Source organism: Halichondria panicea, chromosome 3 (assembly GCF_963675165.1).
Source record: "Halichondria panicea chromosome 3, odHalPani1.1, whole genome shotgun sequence".
Classification (NCBI taxonomy): Eukaryota; Metazoa; Porifera; class Demospongiae; order Suberitida; family Halichondriidae; genus Halichondria; species Halichondria panicea.
The window spans coordinates 6559078-6578403 of NC_087379.1; the positions used below are offsets into that span (position 1 = coordinate 6559078).

Below are 19326 nucleotides of genomic sequence, written 5' to 3' on the forward strand. Positions count from 1 at the left end.
AGTGCATGTATACTTCAGTGGTAACTACTGAGTTGCCTCCTATACAATCTAAATCACGTAATCACTAGCTTACATTAACTCGATCTTTACTAAAAGACATTTCTTGACATAATTATCATACACACATTAGCTAGGGCGCTTGATACAGACACAACGTACTGATGCACTCCACTCCAGCATCCTCAAAGTGTGAACAGTCGTGGGTTGAATCTATGGGACAGAAAGCAAGTGATGCTTCATCTCCTTGGCAACCAACTTCGTCCAGCCAGATGGGCCCTGTTCCTTGTCCGAAAGCAGCAAATGAACGAGCAACAGCACCTATATTATTATACAGTGAAGAAATATAATTATTATGCCGTGACCATCCTGTCTTTTCTAATTATACATAGGTAGTTTTCCATTGTGCATGCAATGGTCTTGCATGGGTCCGGTTACGGTATATAGGTTGTCAGTGTACAAAATTAATACAAACTGGTGATTACAGGAGATCTGCGTACATAAAGTACTGACAGGAGTATAAAGTAGAAAGAGGCATATATATACTGTTCATGCAACTGCATTCATTTTACAATACATTACCAGCGTACCGTCACGGGAGTATCCAAGAAAGCCACACACCACACTAGCATCGGCATTATCCCAGCGGTCGTCACAAACTGTGCCCCAGATGTTCCCCAAGCAAATCTCCACTCGACCCTGAAGGCTGCTGGTTCCACCAACAAGTCTAAGCTCGTAGTCAGAACAACCTGAAAACCAGTAAATGAATTCATGTATCTTGTTTAGCACTTTAAGGCATGCCAAACTTTAGAACTTCATTTCCACTATAAATACAATTTATGTTACAGCTGGTAGTTACTTTATAGAATAAAGATTAATATGTGCACGTACTTGGACCAGCTGTATCCATGGAGCACGAAACACCAGCGTCTTCAGTATGAGCACAGTTGTGTATCTGTGTTAGGCTACAGTCGAGTAATCGAGTCTCCGTGCCAACACATTGGACGTCATCGATGAGAATTTCTCCTGTTCCCTGACCAAAGAAGGCGAAACTGAAAGCAGTTGCACCTAATCACGAGCAAAGAGGCAAGCATTACAATGAGTCCTTTCATACTTATGTACATGTATGCAAGTGACAATGGGGAATGAAAATCTCTAGAGCAAATTATGAACCATGCAGTCAGGCACATGCATGCATGTATGATTTGAAGCATCCATCTTAGTTCTTACCATCAGCATTGAATCCAAGCTGTCGGCAGACAACGATTGCATCATTGTCACTCCAAAAATCATCACAGACAGTGCCCCACTCTCCAGTGCCGCTGCACACCTCCACACGACCCTCGAAATCGTTGCTTCCTCCGACTAGCCTGAGATCTCCTTCAGTGCAAGTACCTGCATGCATGGGTGAACATTCTTAATAACACTACATTTTTCATACAAGAATCCTATAGCATTGACTGCATGCATGCATGCACACTAGTCTCGAATTCCAAGCCTCTTTGCTATACGAAGTTGGGGAGGGCGTGGCTGGACTACATGCACACTCCTAGCTAGCTGCTATAGCCTCCCATCATGCATGCAAATTTCTCATTTAACCGTGCAGTTAAATACCTCTACTCTCAGCCTTAAAAGTATAAGTGTTATGCAAGTATGTTAAGGGGACAGTGCATGTTATTTTGAGGCAGAAATCGTGTTTGGATTTAGCTTTTACAGATCAATTATACACTTCAGCACGCTCTACTGAACTCAGTAACGTACCAGTACACCTCACACCAGCATCTTCAAAGTGGGCACAGTTGTGTTGTCCCACGCCAAGATGTGAGCAGGCAGTCAGTCTATTCTCAGTGCCAGTACAGCCAAAGTCATCATACAAGATTGAACCAGTGCCTTGGCCAAAGAAAGCACTACCAAAAGCAGTACCTACACGAAGAAGATGATACGTATATTATAATTAACGGCTCAATTTTTGATATGCATATAAATATTATGTGTGCGTATATGACTGTAGTTAGTATACGCTCCACCGAGCATTGATGTACATGTATGTACCTTCCCTGCTGTATCCGAGCTGCCAGCAGACTACTTGAGCCTCGGGTGCACCCCAGAAGTCATCACAGACGGTCCCCCACATCTCATTATCGCACACCTCCACACGGCCCTCTCTGGAATTGGCTCCACCCACAAGTCTCAGGTCACCATTGTCACAGATGACTGCACGGGCGAAGTATACCTTAGTAATTGTGACACAACTAAATGTTGTAAGGATGACCGACAGACCTACTATATAACCCAACCCCTACTAACCATTGGTGAATTCTTAGTATAGTTATCATACTAGCCATTGTACAATACGTAAGTAGCAGTACAAGCACAAGAATGACCCTATATATAATAGACATAAATGGCTAGAGTATTAATTCTGGTACATGTATAATTACACGTGCACACTATAGATAGATAGCCATCTGTCAAAATACATATAATTCAACAAAGAAACGGACAAGTTAACACACAGTTCCACTTACGTGGACAGGTGACTCCGACATCCTCAAAGTGAACACAATCGTGAGTACCAACGCCATTGTGGGGACAATCAAACAGGGAGGTCTCGGTACCTGTACAAAAAATGTTGTCCAACACAATCTGTCCAGTTCCTGGTCCATAAGTGGCAAAAGACTGAGCAGTAGCACCTGTAGAAAACAATTAGTAACATTTTATCTTACTAGGACTTATCCGAACTAGGAGTAGCTATAATTGGCTTTTGAGTGCTCTGATAATTGGACTTGCGAAGAAACATCAAACAGTATAAAACCTATTCTAAATGCCTGTATACATGTACGTAGCTTAATTTCCAAATCCAATAAAATCCTACCATCTCCGTTGAGTCCAAGCTGCCTACAGGCGACAGTGGCCTCATCAGCGCCAAAGAAGTCATCACACACAGTGCCCCAGGCGTTGCTGTTGCACACCTCCACACGTCCCTGTCTGAAGTCAGCTCCATCCACCAGTCGAATGTCACCTTGGATACACACAGCTGTATAGCGGATATTCAATAATCATACGATCATTGACCTTATGCCTCACATCTGCACACAACCACCACCAACAAAGACACCCACACACTCCCACACAAACAGCTGAACAACTTACGAGGAGGGGTAACAGGTCCACTGCATCTCACACTAGCATCTTCACTGTGGCCACAGTTATGCGTGCCAAAGCCCGAGGAGGAACAATCACTAAGCAACAGTTCAGTTCCAGTACAAGCCACATCGTCCAGCCAGATAGGATCAACTCCCGGACCAAACATAGCAACCCTAAAGCCAACACCACCTGCAGGTACATGGACCCGAGTATTGATACTTAGGTAGGTTGACACTTTTATACTAACATGCTGAATGAGAACAATACTCTCTCTTCAAATTGCACTAAAAACAAGCTTTCTATAGTTTGAGTGTTTGTGTGCACCTGTATTTCCCAGCTGTCTACACACGACCATTGCATCATTATCATCCCAGCTATCGTCACAGACTGTGCCCCACTGGTTCTGGTTACAGATCTCCACACGACCTTCAAACTCATTAGTACCACCGACCAGTCTCACATCACCTTGTGGGCACACACCTGTGCAAAGAAGAAGCAGGTCATATCAGCTTCATTAATATACAGCTAAAATACATCTATCCTAACTTATATGCAATAATTATGCTCTTAATTTTATACTAAAATTAATTCAGCCGCTCTTTAACAAGCACTCACTTCCACAGACCACACCAGCGTCTTCAGAATGACCACAGTTGTGGGTTCCGACTCCTCCATGATTACAGTCAAAGAGAGAGGACTCAGAGCCACTGCACATAAGGTCGTCAAGGAGAATGGGTCCAGTTCCTTGTCCGAAGGTTGCAAAGCGTGGTGCGCTGGTGGCTATTGGAAAGTGAAAATAATTATTATGTGAAAAGTGATCAATTTTGTTTTGGAAATTAAATTTTAGTGTAAGAGGCTTAGAAATCATTTCCCGTGTAGTTAGAAATACACCGTAGCTTGATGCAAAATTGATTCAATAATTAGCACTACAATCACATGCATGTATGCGAAAAAGCATAACACATGTACATGCATGCATATACGTATTGTCTTTCAACAGCCATAACTTCAGTACAATGAAGCGTTCCCGTGAGTGGGTTCAATTCACTAGCAATAGTTTTGCGTTCCCGTGAATATTTCTTACCTGCTCCATATTGAAGTTGTGCACACACTACATTTCCATCATTAAGGTCCCAGCTGTCGTCACAGACTGTGCCCCACTCATCATCGTTGCACACCTCCACACGACCCTCGAATTCAGACATACCACCCACCAAACGGACATCGCCAGTTGTACACACTGCATGGAAGATTTCGTATGATGTAATGCTATTGCATTACAGATTGTAGAATAATGGAGAGAATGTCTATGTTCCAAAGTATGTAGCTAACACTGAATAGTAGCAGGTATATATAGTCAAAAGCTAGCTTACTTTATACATTTGCCATAGTAGTGTATCTAGCTAGACAAGCTGTGCCCTGCACAAACATAACAGTATATATGACAAGTACCTTTGCAGTGTACTCCAGCATCCTCAGAATGTGCACAATTGTGGATGTTGAGTCCTCCGTGCGGGCACTCCACGATGGAAGACTCGGTCCCAATGCAGCTGACATCATCGAGGATTATGCTTCCAGTTCCTTGTCCAAAGGTAGCACTGCCGACAGCAGAGGTTGCTGTAATCGAAATAAGGTTGAAATAAGAAAGTAGCTACCATAATTCTATTTCTATATATAGCACTTCTGTCATTGGTTTTGTTCATAGTTATTACCGTGCCTAAGAATCTATTTTTCTGATGAGTGTCTCAAACTATACATGATTGTACCTATAGAATAGCCGAGTTGTCTACAGACAACTTGTCCATCGTCAAGGTCCCATGAATCGTCACAAACAGTGCCCCATGCATTGTTATCGCACACCTCCACTCGTCCCTCATTCGGAACCAGACCACCCACCAGTCTTATGTCTCCATTAGTGCAAGACGCAGGTGTGGCTATAAGCAAGAGATAAGTCAAAATGTTGAAAAACAAAAACTACAACGTACGTACCAAAATTAAAACCTCTGTTTCATTTCTTGCAAAAGTAAATACTATAAAAATGATGTATTTTACATACGCCATCTCCTTACTATCACAAACAACTCCAGCATCCTCAGAGTGACCACAATTGTGAGTGCCCACTCCATTGTGGGGACAGTCAAACAGGGAGGCCTCAGTACTGGCGCAGTTGAGGTTGTCCAGGAGAATTGCTCCCGTTCCTTGTCCATAGGCGGCACAGCATCGACTACTGGTGGCTGTGGGGGCAACAACATGAGGGTTTCATTTTAGCACATGGAGTGTTGTTCTCATCTCACTTTGCACTAGCAAAATCAAGCTTACGATCATGCATGGTCACTTACACTACATAATTATAATTTATAAGGGTAGTTAATTTTTAGAATCTAAGACTACACAAACGCCAGCCATTGCAACGCACCTGCACTGTAACCAAGCTGCCTACAGGCAACTCCGGCATCAGGAAGACCCCAAGCGTCATCACAGACTGTGCCCCAGCCTCCATTGGCATACACCTCCACACGACCCTCATTCTCAGTAGGTCCATTGACGAGGCGGATTCGAACTACAGGGGTACAAACATACTACAATGAGTAAAGCCTATGGTGGTAGCTAAAAGGCCATTGCAAACATTTTGGTCTATTGCACAAATAGTTTTATGGAACAGAATGATATAAGAGCACGTATAAGCAGTATATACCCTGATGGATCAAAATATTAATTACTGGTATAAATTATAGGGCTTTGCAACAGGTTCATTTGTTGTGAATGAGTGGTTTTATGCATTACGTACCAGGACAGATTACTCCAGCATCCTCAGAGTGAGCACAGTTGTGGACACCTACTCCATTATTTGGGCAATCAAACAGTCTGGTCTCTGTGCCCACACAACCTACGTTGTCGAGAAGAATGTTTCCAGTTCCTTGCCCAAAAAATGCTCTGGATTGAGCAACAACAGCTGCAGGAAAATTTCGAAACGTAACGGTAAAAAATAATAATTATGTCCCCTTTGAATACACCATGCCTCTTTATCACAACTTATTATAGACGATAAGCTTTGCATTGGTCCAAAAAAAGCTTATCGTTATAAAGAGCTACCGAGGGGAGGGGTGAGGGGTTAAATTCGAGGGAGATGGTAGTGATGAGAACTTACTGCCTGGAGGGAAGCCAATTTGGTTGCAAACAACAGCAGCATCAGTGTCGTCCCAGAGGTCATCACAGACTGTGCCCCAAGAGGAGGAACTATCACACACCTCCACACGACCCTCGTTACCAGTGGCTCCACCCACAAGTCTTATGTCTCCTTCAGAGCACACTGCACAAACATCAATATAAGCAACTTAACTTGTGCAAATAATTATGGGCAATAATTATACTTACGATCACAGAATCAACCACTTGTACTATTTTTGGTGAAAAAATTTTGTCAGATCAACGTTAACAAAAGAAGGCTATTTATGTAGATTGCTTGTATAAGTATGTAAAATATTGTCCTAAGCATACTATATAAAAGTGGTCATCATTTGGCTGGAAAATTATTGACCAGCTACTTTAGTGTGATTGCATGAAATCTAGGTAACCACTTGAACACACTCATGTTTAACTGAAACTAACGTCCGACCCCTTCACAACACAACAATAAGTCCTCACCTGCACATACGGCTCCAGCATCCTCTGAGTGACCACAGTTGTGGATACCCACTCCATTACTGGGGCAGTCGAGTAGGGAGGCCTCAGTGCCAGTACACATGAGGTCGTCCAGGAGAATGGCTCCAGTTCCTTGTCCGTAGGCAGCCTGGATAGGAGCTCCGGTGGCTGTCGTTGAAAACAGGTACGTAAATCCCCACGAGCTTTAATTTACATACCTGTGGAATAGCCAAGCTGCCTACAGGCAACTCCGGCATCAGGAAGACCCCAAAAGTCATCACAGACTGTGCCCCAGGCTCCATTGGCAAACACTTCCACACGTCCCTCATTCTCAGTAGCTCCATTGACGAGGCGGACGTCGGCTGAATTTAAAAGTTTGTTGCCATAATTATACAACGGTCTGTCGTCGCACAAGTTAAATTCTACATAATTATACTAACCATGCATGCATGCACGCATAGGAGGAAATTTTACATGCTCCTATCAAATAATTATTGATAGCTAATCAGGGGCAGTGAATAATCTCAGACGGAACAAACGTGCACAGAGGTGTGAATCTACTGTCTGTGCATGTGTGGGCATTACTAGCACATGCTAAACATGCACACTTCATGAATTTCCATTCGTGAATCTACTTTAAGCCCCTCCCCTCACCTTGACAGGTCACTCCAGCATCTTCAAAGTGGTTACAGTTCTCAATACCCACTCCATTGTGGGGACAGTCAATGAGTCTGGTCTCAGTGCCAACGCAGCCAAGGTTGTCAAGGTGAATGGGACCAGTGCCTTGCCCGAATTGACCAAATGAAGCAACACTCTCAACTGCAATTGACAAATAGAATTATGATATTTACCAAACATCAGTCATTTCATCTAGATATACAGAAAATATCCGTCGGGGCTGTTATAAAAGCAACATTTATTTTAAGACATTGGGCTAGCTGTAAAAGAATGACTTTGCAACTTACAGCCAGGGAAGCCCAGCTGACTGCAGGCTACAGCTCCATCAGTATTGTCCCACAGGTCATCACAGACTGTACCCCACTCATTACCACTGCACACCTCTACTAGTCCACTTCTGGCATCTCCACCAATCAACCGGAGATCTCCGTCCTCACAGATGGGAATGACAGCTGTATACAGAATAAAATCAGCATTGTTTCTTGCATAAACAACTAACAATTGTGTTGCAATAAGATAATTATAACCTTCTTATGTCTTAGCACTCTGGCATAGCTTTGATTTCACTTAGCCTATATCTATATAGCTATTACAAATTATCATAATTATGCACATGTGTGTTGCTGCAAGTAGTTACTATAACTCCTAGCCCACTCACATTCACAAGAGACTCCAGCGTCTTGGGTGTGGGTACACTCAGCAGACATTTGTGCCTTGGGGCAATCTTCTAGTCTTGTCTCAGTGCCGTCACAGCCCACATCATCAAGCACAATATCTCCATTTCCTTTCCCGAACATAGCACCAGTGAAAAAGTCAGTAGCTGAAGAGAATAATTATGTTGATAATAATAATTATTATGCGAATTAATTTTAGTATCTAGTAATTGCACCACAATTTGCTATGTACATACATCAGCTGCCATTTTTAAGCCAGATACTCACCTGAAGTGAACCCGAGTTGTACACAGACTACTGTAGCGTCATTTATGTCCCACCCGTTATCACAGACAGTTCCCCACAGCCCACTGTTACAGATCTCAACACGGCCCTCAGTATTATCAGCCCCTCCCACCAGTCTCACATCACCGTCAGTACAGTCTATGGAGAGAAGAATCAATATTGAGTAAACTTTGACAGTAGGCACTACAATTCTATTATAGGGAAAAGTATACGTGTAGATACCATAAATGCAGCTCAGTCGTAATCATTCTATATAACCATGCATGTATGTATGTATGTATGTATAATATGCTTAGGAAAAATGGTTTCAGACTGTTTAGCCTTTATTGCACGAAACACTATGACCAACACTAAGTTTTTTGTACCCATGCAAACGACTCCGGCATCCTCAGAGTGACCACAGTTGTGGACGTTGAGTCCGTTGTGGGGACAGTCAAACAGACTGGCCTCAGTGCCAGTACAGAGAACGTTGTCAAGCACAATGTTTCCAGTTCCTTGGCCAAAGGAGGCAGATCCGGTGAACGAAATTGCTGCAAAAATATAGTATTTGAGTTTCAACTAGACTCAATACAGTATTCGATTTAAAAACATACATACCTCCTGGATATCCCAGTTGTCTGCAAACTACAGTGGCAGAATTCTGATTCCAGGAATCATCACAGACAGTTCCCCAGGCTCCATTGCTGTACACTTCAACTCTACCCTCCGATGCTGAAGTTCCATCAACCAGACGAATGTTGTCTGCAAGAATTCATAGAGGCCAAGAGAATGAAATGCCACTTTTACAAGCACGTACATACATGTATAGGAAAAAGCGAAGATCAAAAGCAAAAGTAGTCTATTGTTTATTTAATAATCTGAGATAACAGTATAAACAGTAATGTGCGCTACCACTTGTAATACTGTACATATAATTTTATAAGTTCTACATAATTACACGTGTGTATAATGCATAAGCATGCAAGGGTAGTTGTCACACTTCCCTACCGAAGCACTCCAATCCAACGTCTTCAGAATGAGCACAGTTGTGGGGGTCCTCACTCCTGGGACAGTCGGCAAGGCTGGTCTCACTGCCCCGGCAGGACACATCATCATATAGAATGTCTCCTGTTCCCTCTCCAAAGAACTGATAGTCCACAAGAGCTGCAAACAAATTTGTAATGCACTTAATTCTTAGTTTTGGTAAAAAGACTATGCTAGTTGGGGTGGAGTTAGCCCTTATTGTCAGTCTGCATGGGCCGGAGCCATCTCGGTTTTTTCAGCTCATGTATGATTATAGTTGAAACTTTTATGAGTCATGGCATACCTCCAGGAAATCCAAGCTGTTTGCAGGCAACATTTGCATCTTGAAAGCCCCAAATATCGTCACAGACAGTGCCAAAAGTCACTCTATTATTGCACACCTCCAGTCGACCATTCTTGTAGTTGGTCTGATTGGTCAGTCTCAAATCTCCAATTTGGCAAATACCTGAAGTGTTAGTATGAGTGATTATATAAAAAGGCACACACATGTATAGATGCAGAATGATGAACAACAGTTGCATAGACAAAAGGATCATCAACATACGTACCTTCACATTCGACTCCTACATCTCCGCCATGGAAACACTGGTTAAGAGGATTGTTGGCCATGGGGCAGTCAAATATAGAAGCCTCGGTGCCAACACATAGTAACCTTCCAAGGACAATTGCATAATTTGGTGGACCAGCTCCGTACTCGGCAGAAGCAATTGAACGGGCAGCTAATGGGGAAAAACAATGATTATTATGAACATTATCATGAAGACAAACTGTGCACTCTAGATTAGGATGTGATTCTGGCAAAGTAGTTATAGGAGCTAGGGGGTTGTGTCAATGATATAGGGTATAGGGTCATAAGAGTATCCATAATATAGTTATCTGCATAGTACTAAATACTATACATATAAACTATAGTTCTGCAGCAAATTAAACGTACAAAAGCCCAGTCCCAGTTGTTGGCACACAACGTCAGCATCCAATGGGTCCCATCCCTGGTTACAGACTGTGCCCCACTCTGCATTATCGCACACCTCAACACGACCGGCAAGTCCCACCAAATCAGGTGGTCCATCTAATATCCTCAAATCTCCTTGAGTGCATCCTATACAAACAGTTAATATTGAAAACCGTACACTGTATACATTATCACCATAATTATGGCATTGGCTGAATAATTATGTCTTGCAATTGCTTAATGTCTTACGAGTCTCGTTTTTGTGATTATCAAAATTCATGATTAATTATATAGGCTCTAAATTCCGCATGCTCCACCTACAGCTCTCTGAATTCACTATCTACTGCTCTACACTCAGCACATTTTTAGTGTATCCCATTCAACTAGTATAGGATTTGATACCTGCACAGATTACTCCAGCATCCTCAGAGTGGCCACAGTTGTGGATACCCACTCCATTGTGGGGACAGTCAAACAGAGTGGCCTCAGTGCCAGTACATAGGAGGTTGTCCAGGAGAATGTCTCCAGTTCCTTGTCCAAAGAAGGCAACGCGAGGAGCACTTGTTGCTGTGTGTGTGTATGGGAGTTATAGTATAGTGATAAACACCTGTATCAGTGCACATATAACCGTGCTGTGATAAACAACTACTTACATTTCTAACAAGTATATATTACAGTTTATAATTATGGACCATGCATGCATGTGTTACTTACCTAATCCCAGTCCAAGTTGACCGCAAACAACATGTCCATCATTGAGACTCCAGAAGTCATCACAGACGGTGCCCCATGCTCCACCATTGCACACCTCCACACGACCCTCACGTGTGTTGGTCCCACCGACCAATCTCACATCTCCATCAGAGCAGACATCTGCATCAGCAAACATTGCAATGCATATATAAATGAGAGATCCCTCCAACAATGCTCCCGTTAACAGGAGTAAGCTAATTAAAGCATGCAGATCTCCAGTAAGCTTATTAATAAATTATTAATAGATAAGCGCAAAAAATAATACCAAGAGTATAATTACTATAAGAAGAGAAGAGTGTCGAACTACTGATAGCTATACACAAAAACTGTGCACGAAGTAATGCGACATCCTAGCTGTTAATTGCATGCGAGCAACTCACAATCACTGTAACAGTGAGTTATAAAGAGTGCAAGTGAAGAAGGATTTTTGTGAAAAGATTAAAGTAGCAGTGAGCAGCTCTGAACGTTGAACGTGAACGACTGGTTAGAATCAGCCAATTACCACACTCCTATAAACGTCACGGCTTTCCTAGTAGATAATTACAATATTTCATCACATGCGAGTCATAATATTACTTTGTGCACAGTTTTTTTTTGTAGAGCTACCTGTAGTTTGACACTCTTTCTTTTTATAATTATTATACTCCTTTTGCGTACATATTATACTATAGTTTCATATTGCCCCTCAGACTCTTACCATAGCACCAAGCTCCAGCGTCTCCCCAGTGGGCACAGTTGTGGATGTTAAGTCCGTTGTGGGGACAGTCAAACAAGTTGGTCTCAGTATTAATACATCCAAGGTTGTCAAGAACAATAGCTCCTGTTCCTGCACCATAGTAACTAAACCCATCTTGACGTCGAGCTGTAAAAAGTGACATAATATAGTATACATGCAGACTCCTATAGGCATATTTCTGATATTCGTTGTGACAACCGAGTATAAAACTGAATCATGCAGTTATAATATGTCTAAAATCGTACAGACTAGCTGTCAATATAAAATATTACCTCTGCCTAATCCAAGCTGATTGCACACCACTTGAACTTCAAGGAGATTCCAGGCGTCATCACAGACTGTGCCCCACTCTGCAGCATTGCACACTTCCACACGACCCTGCAGATCGCTGGGTCCGACCAATCTCAAGTCATTCTGGGTGCAACCTACATTTGAGTTCCAGAATAATACATAATACACTGACTAAGCCATGGCCATATAATTTATATTACTGGCAACACCATTCAACTTTGTGCAAGACAGCCCAGAGATAATGAGGAATTAATACCTGTGCAGACTGCTCCAGCATCCTCAGAGTGACCGCAGTTTTCAATACCGACTCCGTTGTGGGGACAGTCAATCAGGTTGGCCTCAGTACCAATACACTGAAGATTATCAAGAAGAATGGTTCCAGTTCCTTGTCCGTAGGGGGCCCGTATAGGAGCACCGGTGGCTGTGGAGATTGGCAACAAAATGAGGGTTTTATTTTTTAGCGCGTGGAGTACGTGTTTATGGCAATAGGCAACGATTAGATAAGTTTGACAAACTGATCAAAAGTTTTGCATTGTAGACTGTTGTGACAATGATTATTTACCAGGTCCAATCCCCAGCTGGTTGCAGACAACTGTAGCATCAGCAAGACTCCAAAAGTCATCACATACTGTGCCCCATGCTCCACCAAAACACACTTCCACACGACCCGCAAGCGTGTTGGGGCCATTCACCAGTCTCACATCCCCGTCAGCACATGGTCCTGCAAGGTGAATACAAGTACTGACCCATAATTATGCCTCGAGGCGTAGCCGCACAAGGGATACGACTGTGTGTGTGTCTGTCTGTGTGTGTGTGTATTCCAGCTATAACTGCTCAACGGTTGCAATGTAACGAAAACTAACAGCTTCTATAGGCTTCTAGCCACGTTCTCTTGGATTTTGATTCGTGGATTAGCAAACTAAAGCTTTTTTCTCGAGTTATGGCTAGTTTGACTCACATTGAAGGCTGTTGCAGTCTCTTCAGAATCTTTCATAGCATCATCTGTCCGCACAAACTTTCTATTCAACATATGAGTTAGCCTTGCACTAAAGCGCTAGCTTTTTGTTAGCTACAATACTCAAAAAATATCTGTTAAAACAGCTAGCTAGCAGTAGCCATTTATTTTGTGAAATTGATCTCTTTGGACACACCCTTTAATTATTCCTGTGGATGTAATGCGCATGCGCGCTCATTCCCCATGTGTGAGAAAATAATATCCCAAGATCCTCCTGGCAGAATCATCTTTGTCTTGAGGGCCTGGTATATAAGCCACAAAACACTACCATATAACAATACAGATATAACAATATGCATGTACACAGGTCTTTTCTTCTTAGATATTATATACACTGAACTACAGATCCTGGAAGAATCAATTTTCTTCTTTCTTGAGATCCTGGTAAGCCACATAATACAACAATAGATGCATGTAAATAAGTCTTTTCTTCTCAGTGACTTTATATAGATAAGCTAACTTTAATACTAATATAACACTCTAATACTTCAGAGGAGTAGGAAGATGTTTTTGTAAGGGGGTGCTGATGTGGCTGGAGGCCTCTGAAAAATGTGGGGGTCCGGGGCTTGCCCCCGGAAAATTTTGGCATTCTACATTCCCAGAGATAAATTCTGAGCAAATTTGGTATAAAATTATCAGTATCAAAATAAGATGTGCAATGGCTTGCTCTTTATAAGAGATATCTACGATGTGGTTCATCTAGCTGACCTTTGTACTGTGTACGTAACTATGCTAGTATAGCTAGCTCAGTAACTATTAGCTACTAGCTCCACTATTACTAGCTAGCTAGCTAGCTGCTATATCAAGCTAGCTAGCTGTTCTGAACTTCATGGAGCAAGTAGGTAAGGTAGCATGAGATAAGGGGGTGCTCCAGCACCCTGAGCACCCGTGCTTCCTACGCCACTGTACTTTTAAGCGAAAGCAAAAACATGGCGAGAGGCATTAGCACAGCGCCAGCTTGAACACTAGTTATTGTTGCACAGGTATCGTTATAATCAACAAACCAAGCAATCATGCACTTGGCTACAAAAGAATACATACAAGGTGAATTAATTATTCCTATTGCACATGCAGGTATCATTATAATCACACAGATCAAGCACTTACATGAATCATGCACTATAATTATTGGCTGCAAAAGAATACCATATATATACCTGAACATACAGCCCCAACATCTCTCCAGTGTCCACAAGTGTGGACTCTATCAACACCGCAGTCTAATAGTCTGGTCTGAGAACCATCACAGTTCACATTCTCAAAGAGAATCGCTCCTGTCCCCTCTCCGTAGAAAGCAAAGCGTGGAGAGCCGATAGCTGTTAGGGGAAATAAGTATGCTGCTATCAATTCGTTTTTTGTCAGTACTTAATTTAAGACTATATAAATCGACAATGAATTGATCTACCGTACGTATACATCACAATTAATTAATATACGGTCTCTAAGAATACATGTGCTACCAAAGGGCGCTTATAATTATAATTTCAGCCAAAACGCCTATTTTCATGCAACATAAGCCAATTTAATAACAAGAGCATTGCAAGGTATATAGTGAAGGCCAATTTAGAATAATTATGGCAAATCCATATACAAGTTGTGCTTACCAGCGCCAAATCCAAGCTGAGCACACACCGCTTGAGCATCTCGTGTGCCCCAACCGTTGTCACATACAGTGCCCCAGGCACCATTGTCACACACCTCCACACGGCCTTCGTACATGGTGGGACCATTCACCAATCTCACATCGTCTTGAGTGCATTGGCCTGCATATTACATATTACATGTAATAAGTCTCGGCCTGAGCCAGCAGTGCATGTGCCATAAAATATTATGTAGCATGCATGACTCATCTAGAGCAGCACAAACGTAAGTTTGTTAAGTAATTTGTTTTGTGAGCAAAAAATCCATCACCCCTATATTTCAGGGTATAGCCATTATGGTGGTGTGACAGTATATAGTCTTACAGACCAAATACGTGGTGAAAAATTTCACATAACAATTGCTTCTGCACTGCGCTTGCAGATTCAGGTTTCCTAAACTCACAGCAGGTTTTGAGAACAGCATTGCTGCAGGACTATAAGATCACAAAACAATTTGCTCCACATGCATGCAATCTCCACGTGGCGGCAGTGCGCATACGCAAGCTTAAGAATCATGTGTCGTTGTGCCTCGAGGTGTAGCCTCGCTCGTGAGAAATGTGGACTTGAAAACTAAAGCTTCTTTCTCGAATTATGGCTGCTGCAGTCTATGGCTACAAGGTAATGAAAGAGCTGCAAAGCTGTGTCGTTGTTAACCTCTCTATAGAACCTCCCCTTGAGTCCAATAATAAAATTATGGGCTCTTGATAATACCAAACTCTTTTATCACCATACATCTATGTTTTTGTCATTATAACTTCAGCTTCATTAAGCTAGATAGCTCCTCTTTTACACTTGAAACAAAGCCTCAATTGTGGGATCTTTTTATAATCTGTTTAAACAAAAAATTATGTGGTCAGCTCTTGAGTCTATATGCATGGTTACTTGTTTTTTGTGCACCAACACAAGGCTATTCATATATTTACCCTGACTTCCAGTAGTAGCAAAGATAAACAATGAGAAACATAGGCAATCCCACACATTATTGATACCACCCACCCATTAACTCGTGACTTCAGGTTTGTCCAATGAATAAAGTATTATTATAGCTACTGACATGCAGTTAGGACTCCACATTTCTTTTTGCAAATAATTTCTATACTCGTATGCTCAAACACCCTCAACTTAATTATTATTTTGTTACAAAATTCATCCTTGAATACTATACAAACTTCTGTGCTGTGATCTTACTCCTACATCAGTTTTTACCTGTGCTGTACATATGTATCATTATACTTAAGATCAACACCTACTGCATCATGATAATACTGCATAATTATGTAGACTATCGTATTACAACAATTTTTGCGAGCATCAAATATAATAATTATTATGTGAGTGGTAATCAAATCGCAAAACCTGTAATTACGAACATCCTTTCCAGAATGCAATAGTTAGATTGCAATTAATTAAAGAGTCATGCTGATTTGGCTCATTCGCAAAGGCTTTTCACTAGCAAGTAATACAGTGTACAGATTGCTGACATGATCAAATAGCATATACTAAATAATTATGTTACCATTAGCAGAGCTGCTGCAAAGCAATCCAATAGCAAGCAACAAAAGGTTCTTCCAGGTAGCCATGGCTATCCCAGGAGCTCCTTTTCTTGTGTTTGTTCTAGATAGCAATAGCTAAAAAACTGAGCAGCCCCACCTCTTGTTTCTATAAATGTTAGCTACTGCGCATGCTCAAACACTAACACGTACGCCCCCTTACCTTATCAATCAACCAATAGTCAAAACACACAACAACACACAATGAATAATTATAAACAAAACACTAATCTTTAAGTATATCATATTCTCTGTTCAAGAATTTCTTGGATGCAAGAATGGAAATAATAATAAAAACAGCTGCAATCACAACAGCTAGAGCTAGTGACAGTCCCACCACCAGTCCGATCTGTGTGTGTGTGTGTAGGGGTGAGAATGGGCAGTGAGTTTATGTGTGGGGGTGTAGGGAAGGGGGCTGTAGGGACGGCAATGAATTTGTGTGTGCAGGTGTGACTACACTAACTACACTCATCGGTACACTCACTGTTTCGTTATTGCTGCTGTGACGAGCGCAATCAAAAATATCTATCGAGAGAACAAATTAGAGAACAAATTATTAACAAGAGCATGTATGTACAAAAAAGATATAGTTCTAACCTTTAGATGGGTCTTTATTCCCTAGAAATGGTTGTAGGCTGATTCCAGTAATGTTGAGATTTGTGCCAATATTTCCATCCACACCACTGCTACCATGCAGCACAACACCTGAGTATCAACAAAAAAATTGGAGTACAGCCTATACATATAATTATAGATTCAATGGTTGCATGGTAAGAATGGCAGACTCTACTACGTACTACTGTATGTTTGAGATCTCACTAACAATGCACAGGTCTATAAGTGGTACATCTGGAAAGTGTCTAACGTACAATCAGGAGCAGCTCCTGGTACAATTTAGTGGAATTAACGACATGTAATTACAAACAGGCACACATGGACATTAGTCATATAGATACAGACATGTCCAGTCAGCCTGTAATAATAATTATACCCCTTAGGGAAGCATAATTTATTAAAAACTAGGCAATTTCTATCAAGTGAACACACAGGTTGTTAGCCACTCACTGGTGCACTGGTACTGCAGACCGGAGGGTGCCCAGATGCTGTACTGTATGCCCTTGTACTGGAAGAGGGTCTGCACCGTCCCGTTCTTGCTGATGGATGCGTGCTGGAAATTATTCAGGTACCATTTGGGGTCATCTTCACTGCTGTCTTGCGTGAAGTGAAACTGGGGTTGGAAAAATGATAATAATTATAGTCAGTGGTTCACACTAATTTTATCACAGCTTAGATAGCTCATATATAGTACAAGCACATACTACAGTGAATGCACTAGTCAATGTTACCAATGCTCGAGTGACTCAAATGACTAGAGCACTTACTGCAATAAAAAACGTTGGATTGCTGTCAGTGCCATAAAACCGCTTGAGAACAGTATATGTAGAGTTAACACGAATCACTGTGTTATTGACAAACTTCATCCCCTCAATAATCTCTCCAGTCAGATTCTTGTAGCTGGCTGACTCTAAAGGTACATGGAATAGGAACAAGAAATGAATAAATCAGTAAAAATTACTTGTTCCCCTAGTACTTTGATGGTTACAAACTGACTTTCAGACTTTTTAGTGCAATTTTTGTATCTAATGGCGGCTCCTCACAAACCATATCATTATGGCTTGTACATGTATATAATTATAGCAATCGTTACAAGGATTTATTCCTTGCCCGCTCAGGAAATACCCTAGTATATAATGATAGCCTATAATATAACTACATAATCACAACAGCCCCACTGCTAGATTGAATGGTGGGTTAAAGATACCCACCCCTCTGAAAACTCATAATTGCTCATACCAAATGTGATGGAGATGGTATGGATTTTCAAGTAGATTTCGCTATCTTTATATGTGAAGAAGTTCTCAGCCGGGATTGAGGTAGGGGAAGGGGCTTTGCTGCTGGTCATGTGATGCGTACTGGACACCTGATTGGACGAAGTTGCAGTAGGGGTGGGAGTCAAACTACAGGGGAGATCAATGATCAATTCATTATTACCAACAGCAGCAGATGTCACTACACTGGTTTACATAACCAGTAAAGCACTCCATGCAGCACACACAATATACAATAAGGAAGACGGTATTTGGGCACTAGTGAACAATGGTTGGGAAGTAACAATGTAAACAGCATATGTGCAGTAGTGTGTGTGCTTCAGTTCATCCTACATGACCTAGCTCTTCAATTTAAGCAGTGATACTTACTTGATGTATGTAGATGGTTACAGTACGTACTGCATGTAAGCATAGCCACGACTGCACAGACTACAATGTACTGTACCTTACACCCTTAAGACGTACGGGCAACAAACAGTAACTACAACGTAAAACCAGCCTAATCCCTAATAATGGTATAAGCCATTCGCTACCTACGAACAAGCTTATACAAGTACTTGTACAACCTCTAGGTACTATCATTTATACCAATCAACCGGATTCGTCTGTCTGTGCTATGCTCTTCATATTAAACTATAATGAGCTCACCGCTCACCTTATCAAATGTGCCGTTGTAAGCTGGACCGCCGTCGCATTGTTTGCTGCAATGGATAATCAGTCACAGTGATTTAAAAACAGCATGGTACGTACAACAGCATGGTGCGTACAACAGCATGGTACAACAGTATGGTACGTACATGTACACTACACACGTACACGTACCACTCCCAAGCTGAGAGTATGTCCCCACCAGTAACACAGACCAAAGTAACTTCATAAAATTCCTCATGTCTAACAGTTACGGTGTGGTCCTTGTCTCTGGAAGAAGGTCTTGGCCTTGTAGAGCTCTGACAGGTCTTTAATATAATATAAAACTAGTGGACCTTGTTCTCTGTTGATTAACTTTTTCCGCGACCTTTGACATGTGACTTCAGTGGTAAAATAGTTATTGCCA

At 41.7% G+C, this 19326-nt stretch overlaps 2 protein-coding genes across 2 annotated transcripts in view; both read right to left on the minus strand.

Moving 5' to 3' along the window:
* LOC135333880 (uncharacterized) overlaps positions 1-16506 on the minus strand; it is a 39046-nt gene extending 22540 nt beyond the window's left edge. The window contains exons 1-39 of the mRNA XM_064528896.1: positions 16350-16506; positions 14798-14956; positions 14351-14509; positions 12741-12899; positions 12435-12599; positions 12160-12312; positions 11849-12013; positions 11113-11271; positions 10801-10965; positions 10381-10545; positions 9995-10165; positions 9730-9891; positions 9411-9566; positions 9021-9164; positions 8789-8953; positions 8406-8561; positions 8123-8284; positions 7752-7916; positions 7441-7605; positions 7005-7148; positions 6790-6954; positions 6293-6454; positions 5933-6097; positions 5561-5704; positions 5214-5378; positions 4911-5078; positions 4597-4761; positions 4229-4384; positions 3760-3924; positions 3469-3624; positions 3151-3333; positions 2873-3034; positions 2526-2690; positions 2050-2211; positions 1759-1920; positions 1228-1392; positions 889-1065; positions 588-746; positions 160-318 (exon numbers count right to left, since the gene is read on the minus strand). Of these exons, the coding sequence (XP_064384966.1) occupies positions 160-318; positions 588-746; positions 889-1065; positions 1228-1392; positions 1759-1920; positions 2050-2211; positions 2526-2690; positions 2873-3034; positions 3151-3333; positions 3469-3624; positions 3760-3924; positions 4229-4384; positions 4597-4761; positions 4911-5078; positions 5214-5378; positions 5561-5704; positions 5933-6097; positions 6293-6454; positions 6790-6954; positions 7005-7148; positions 7441-7605; positions 7752-7916; positions 8123-8284; positions 8406-8561; positions 8789-8953; positions 9021-9164; positions 9411-9566; positions 9730-9891; positions 9995-10165; positions 10381-10545; positions 10801-10965; positions 11113-11271; positions 11849-12013; positions 12160-12312; positions 12435-12599; positions 12741-12899; positions 14351-14509; positions 14798-14956; positions 16350-16413 (6208 nt within the window). The 5' untranslated portion in view covers positions 16414-16506. The remainder of the gene's footprint in view (positions 1-159; positions 319-587; positions 747-888; positions 1066-1227; positions 1393-1758; positions 1921-2049; positions 2212-2525; positions 2691-2872; positions 3035-3150; positions 3334-3468; positions 3625-3759; positions 3925-4228; positions 4385-4596; positions 4762-4910; positions 5079-5213; positions 5379-5560; positions 5705-5932; positions 6098-6292; positions 6455-6789; positions 6955-7004; positions 7149-7440; positions 7606-7751; positions 7917-8122; positions 8285-8405; positions 8562-8788; positions 8954-9020; positions 9165-9410; positions 9567-9729; positions 9892-9994; positions 10166-10380; positions 10546-10800; positions 10966-11112; positions 11272-11848; positions 12014-12159; positions 12313-12434; positions 12600-12740; positions 12900-14350; positions 14510-14797; positions 14957-16349) is intronic.
* A 59-nt stretch (positions 16507-16565) lies between these two features.
* On the minus strand, positions 16566-19312 carry LOC135333911 (uncharacterized). Its single transcript, XM_064528937.1, has 8 exons — positions 19095-19312; positions 18928-18973; positions 18238-18401; positions 17766-17908; positions 17449-17611; positions 16981-17088; positions 16868-16908; positions 16566-16732 (listed from the first exon to the last, which is right to left on the minus strand). Exons 1-8 carry the CDS (start codon positions 19159-19161, stop codon positions 16610-16612), a joined length of 855 nt encoding a protein of 284 aa, XP_064385007.1. The 5' UTR covers positions 19162-19312; the 3' UTR covers positions 16566-16609.
* Between the last annotated feature and the right edge of the window lie 14 nt (positions 19313-19326).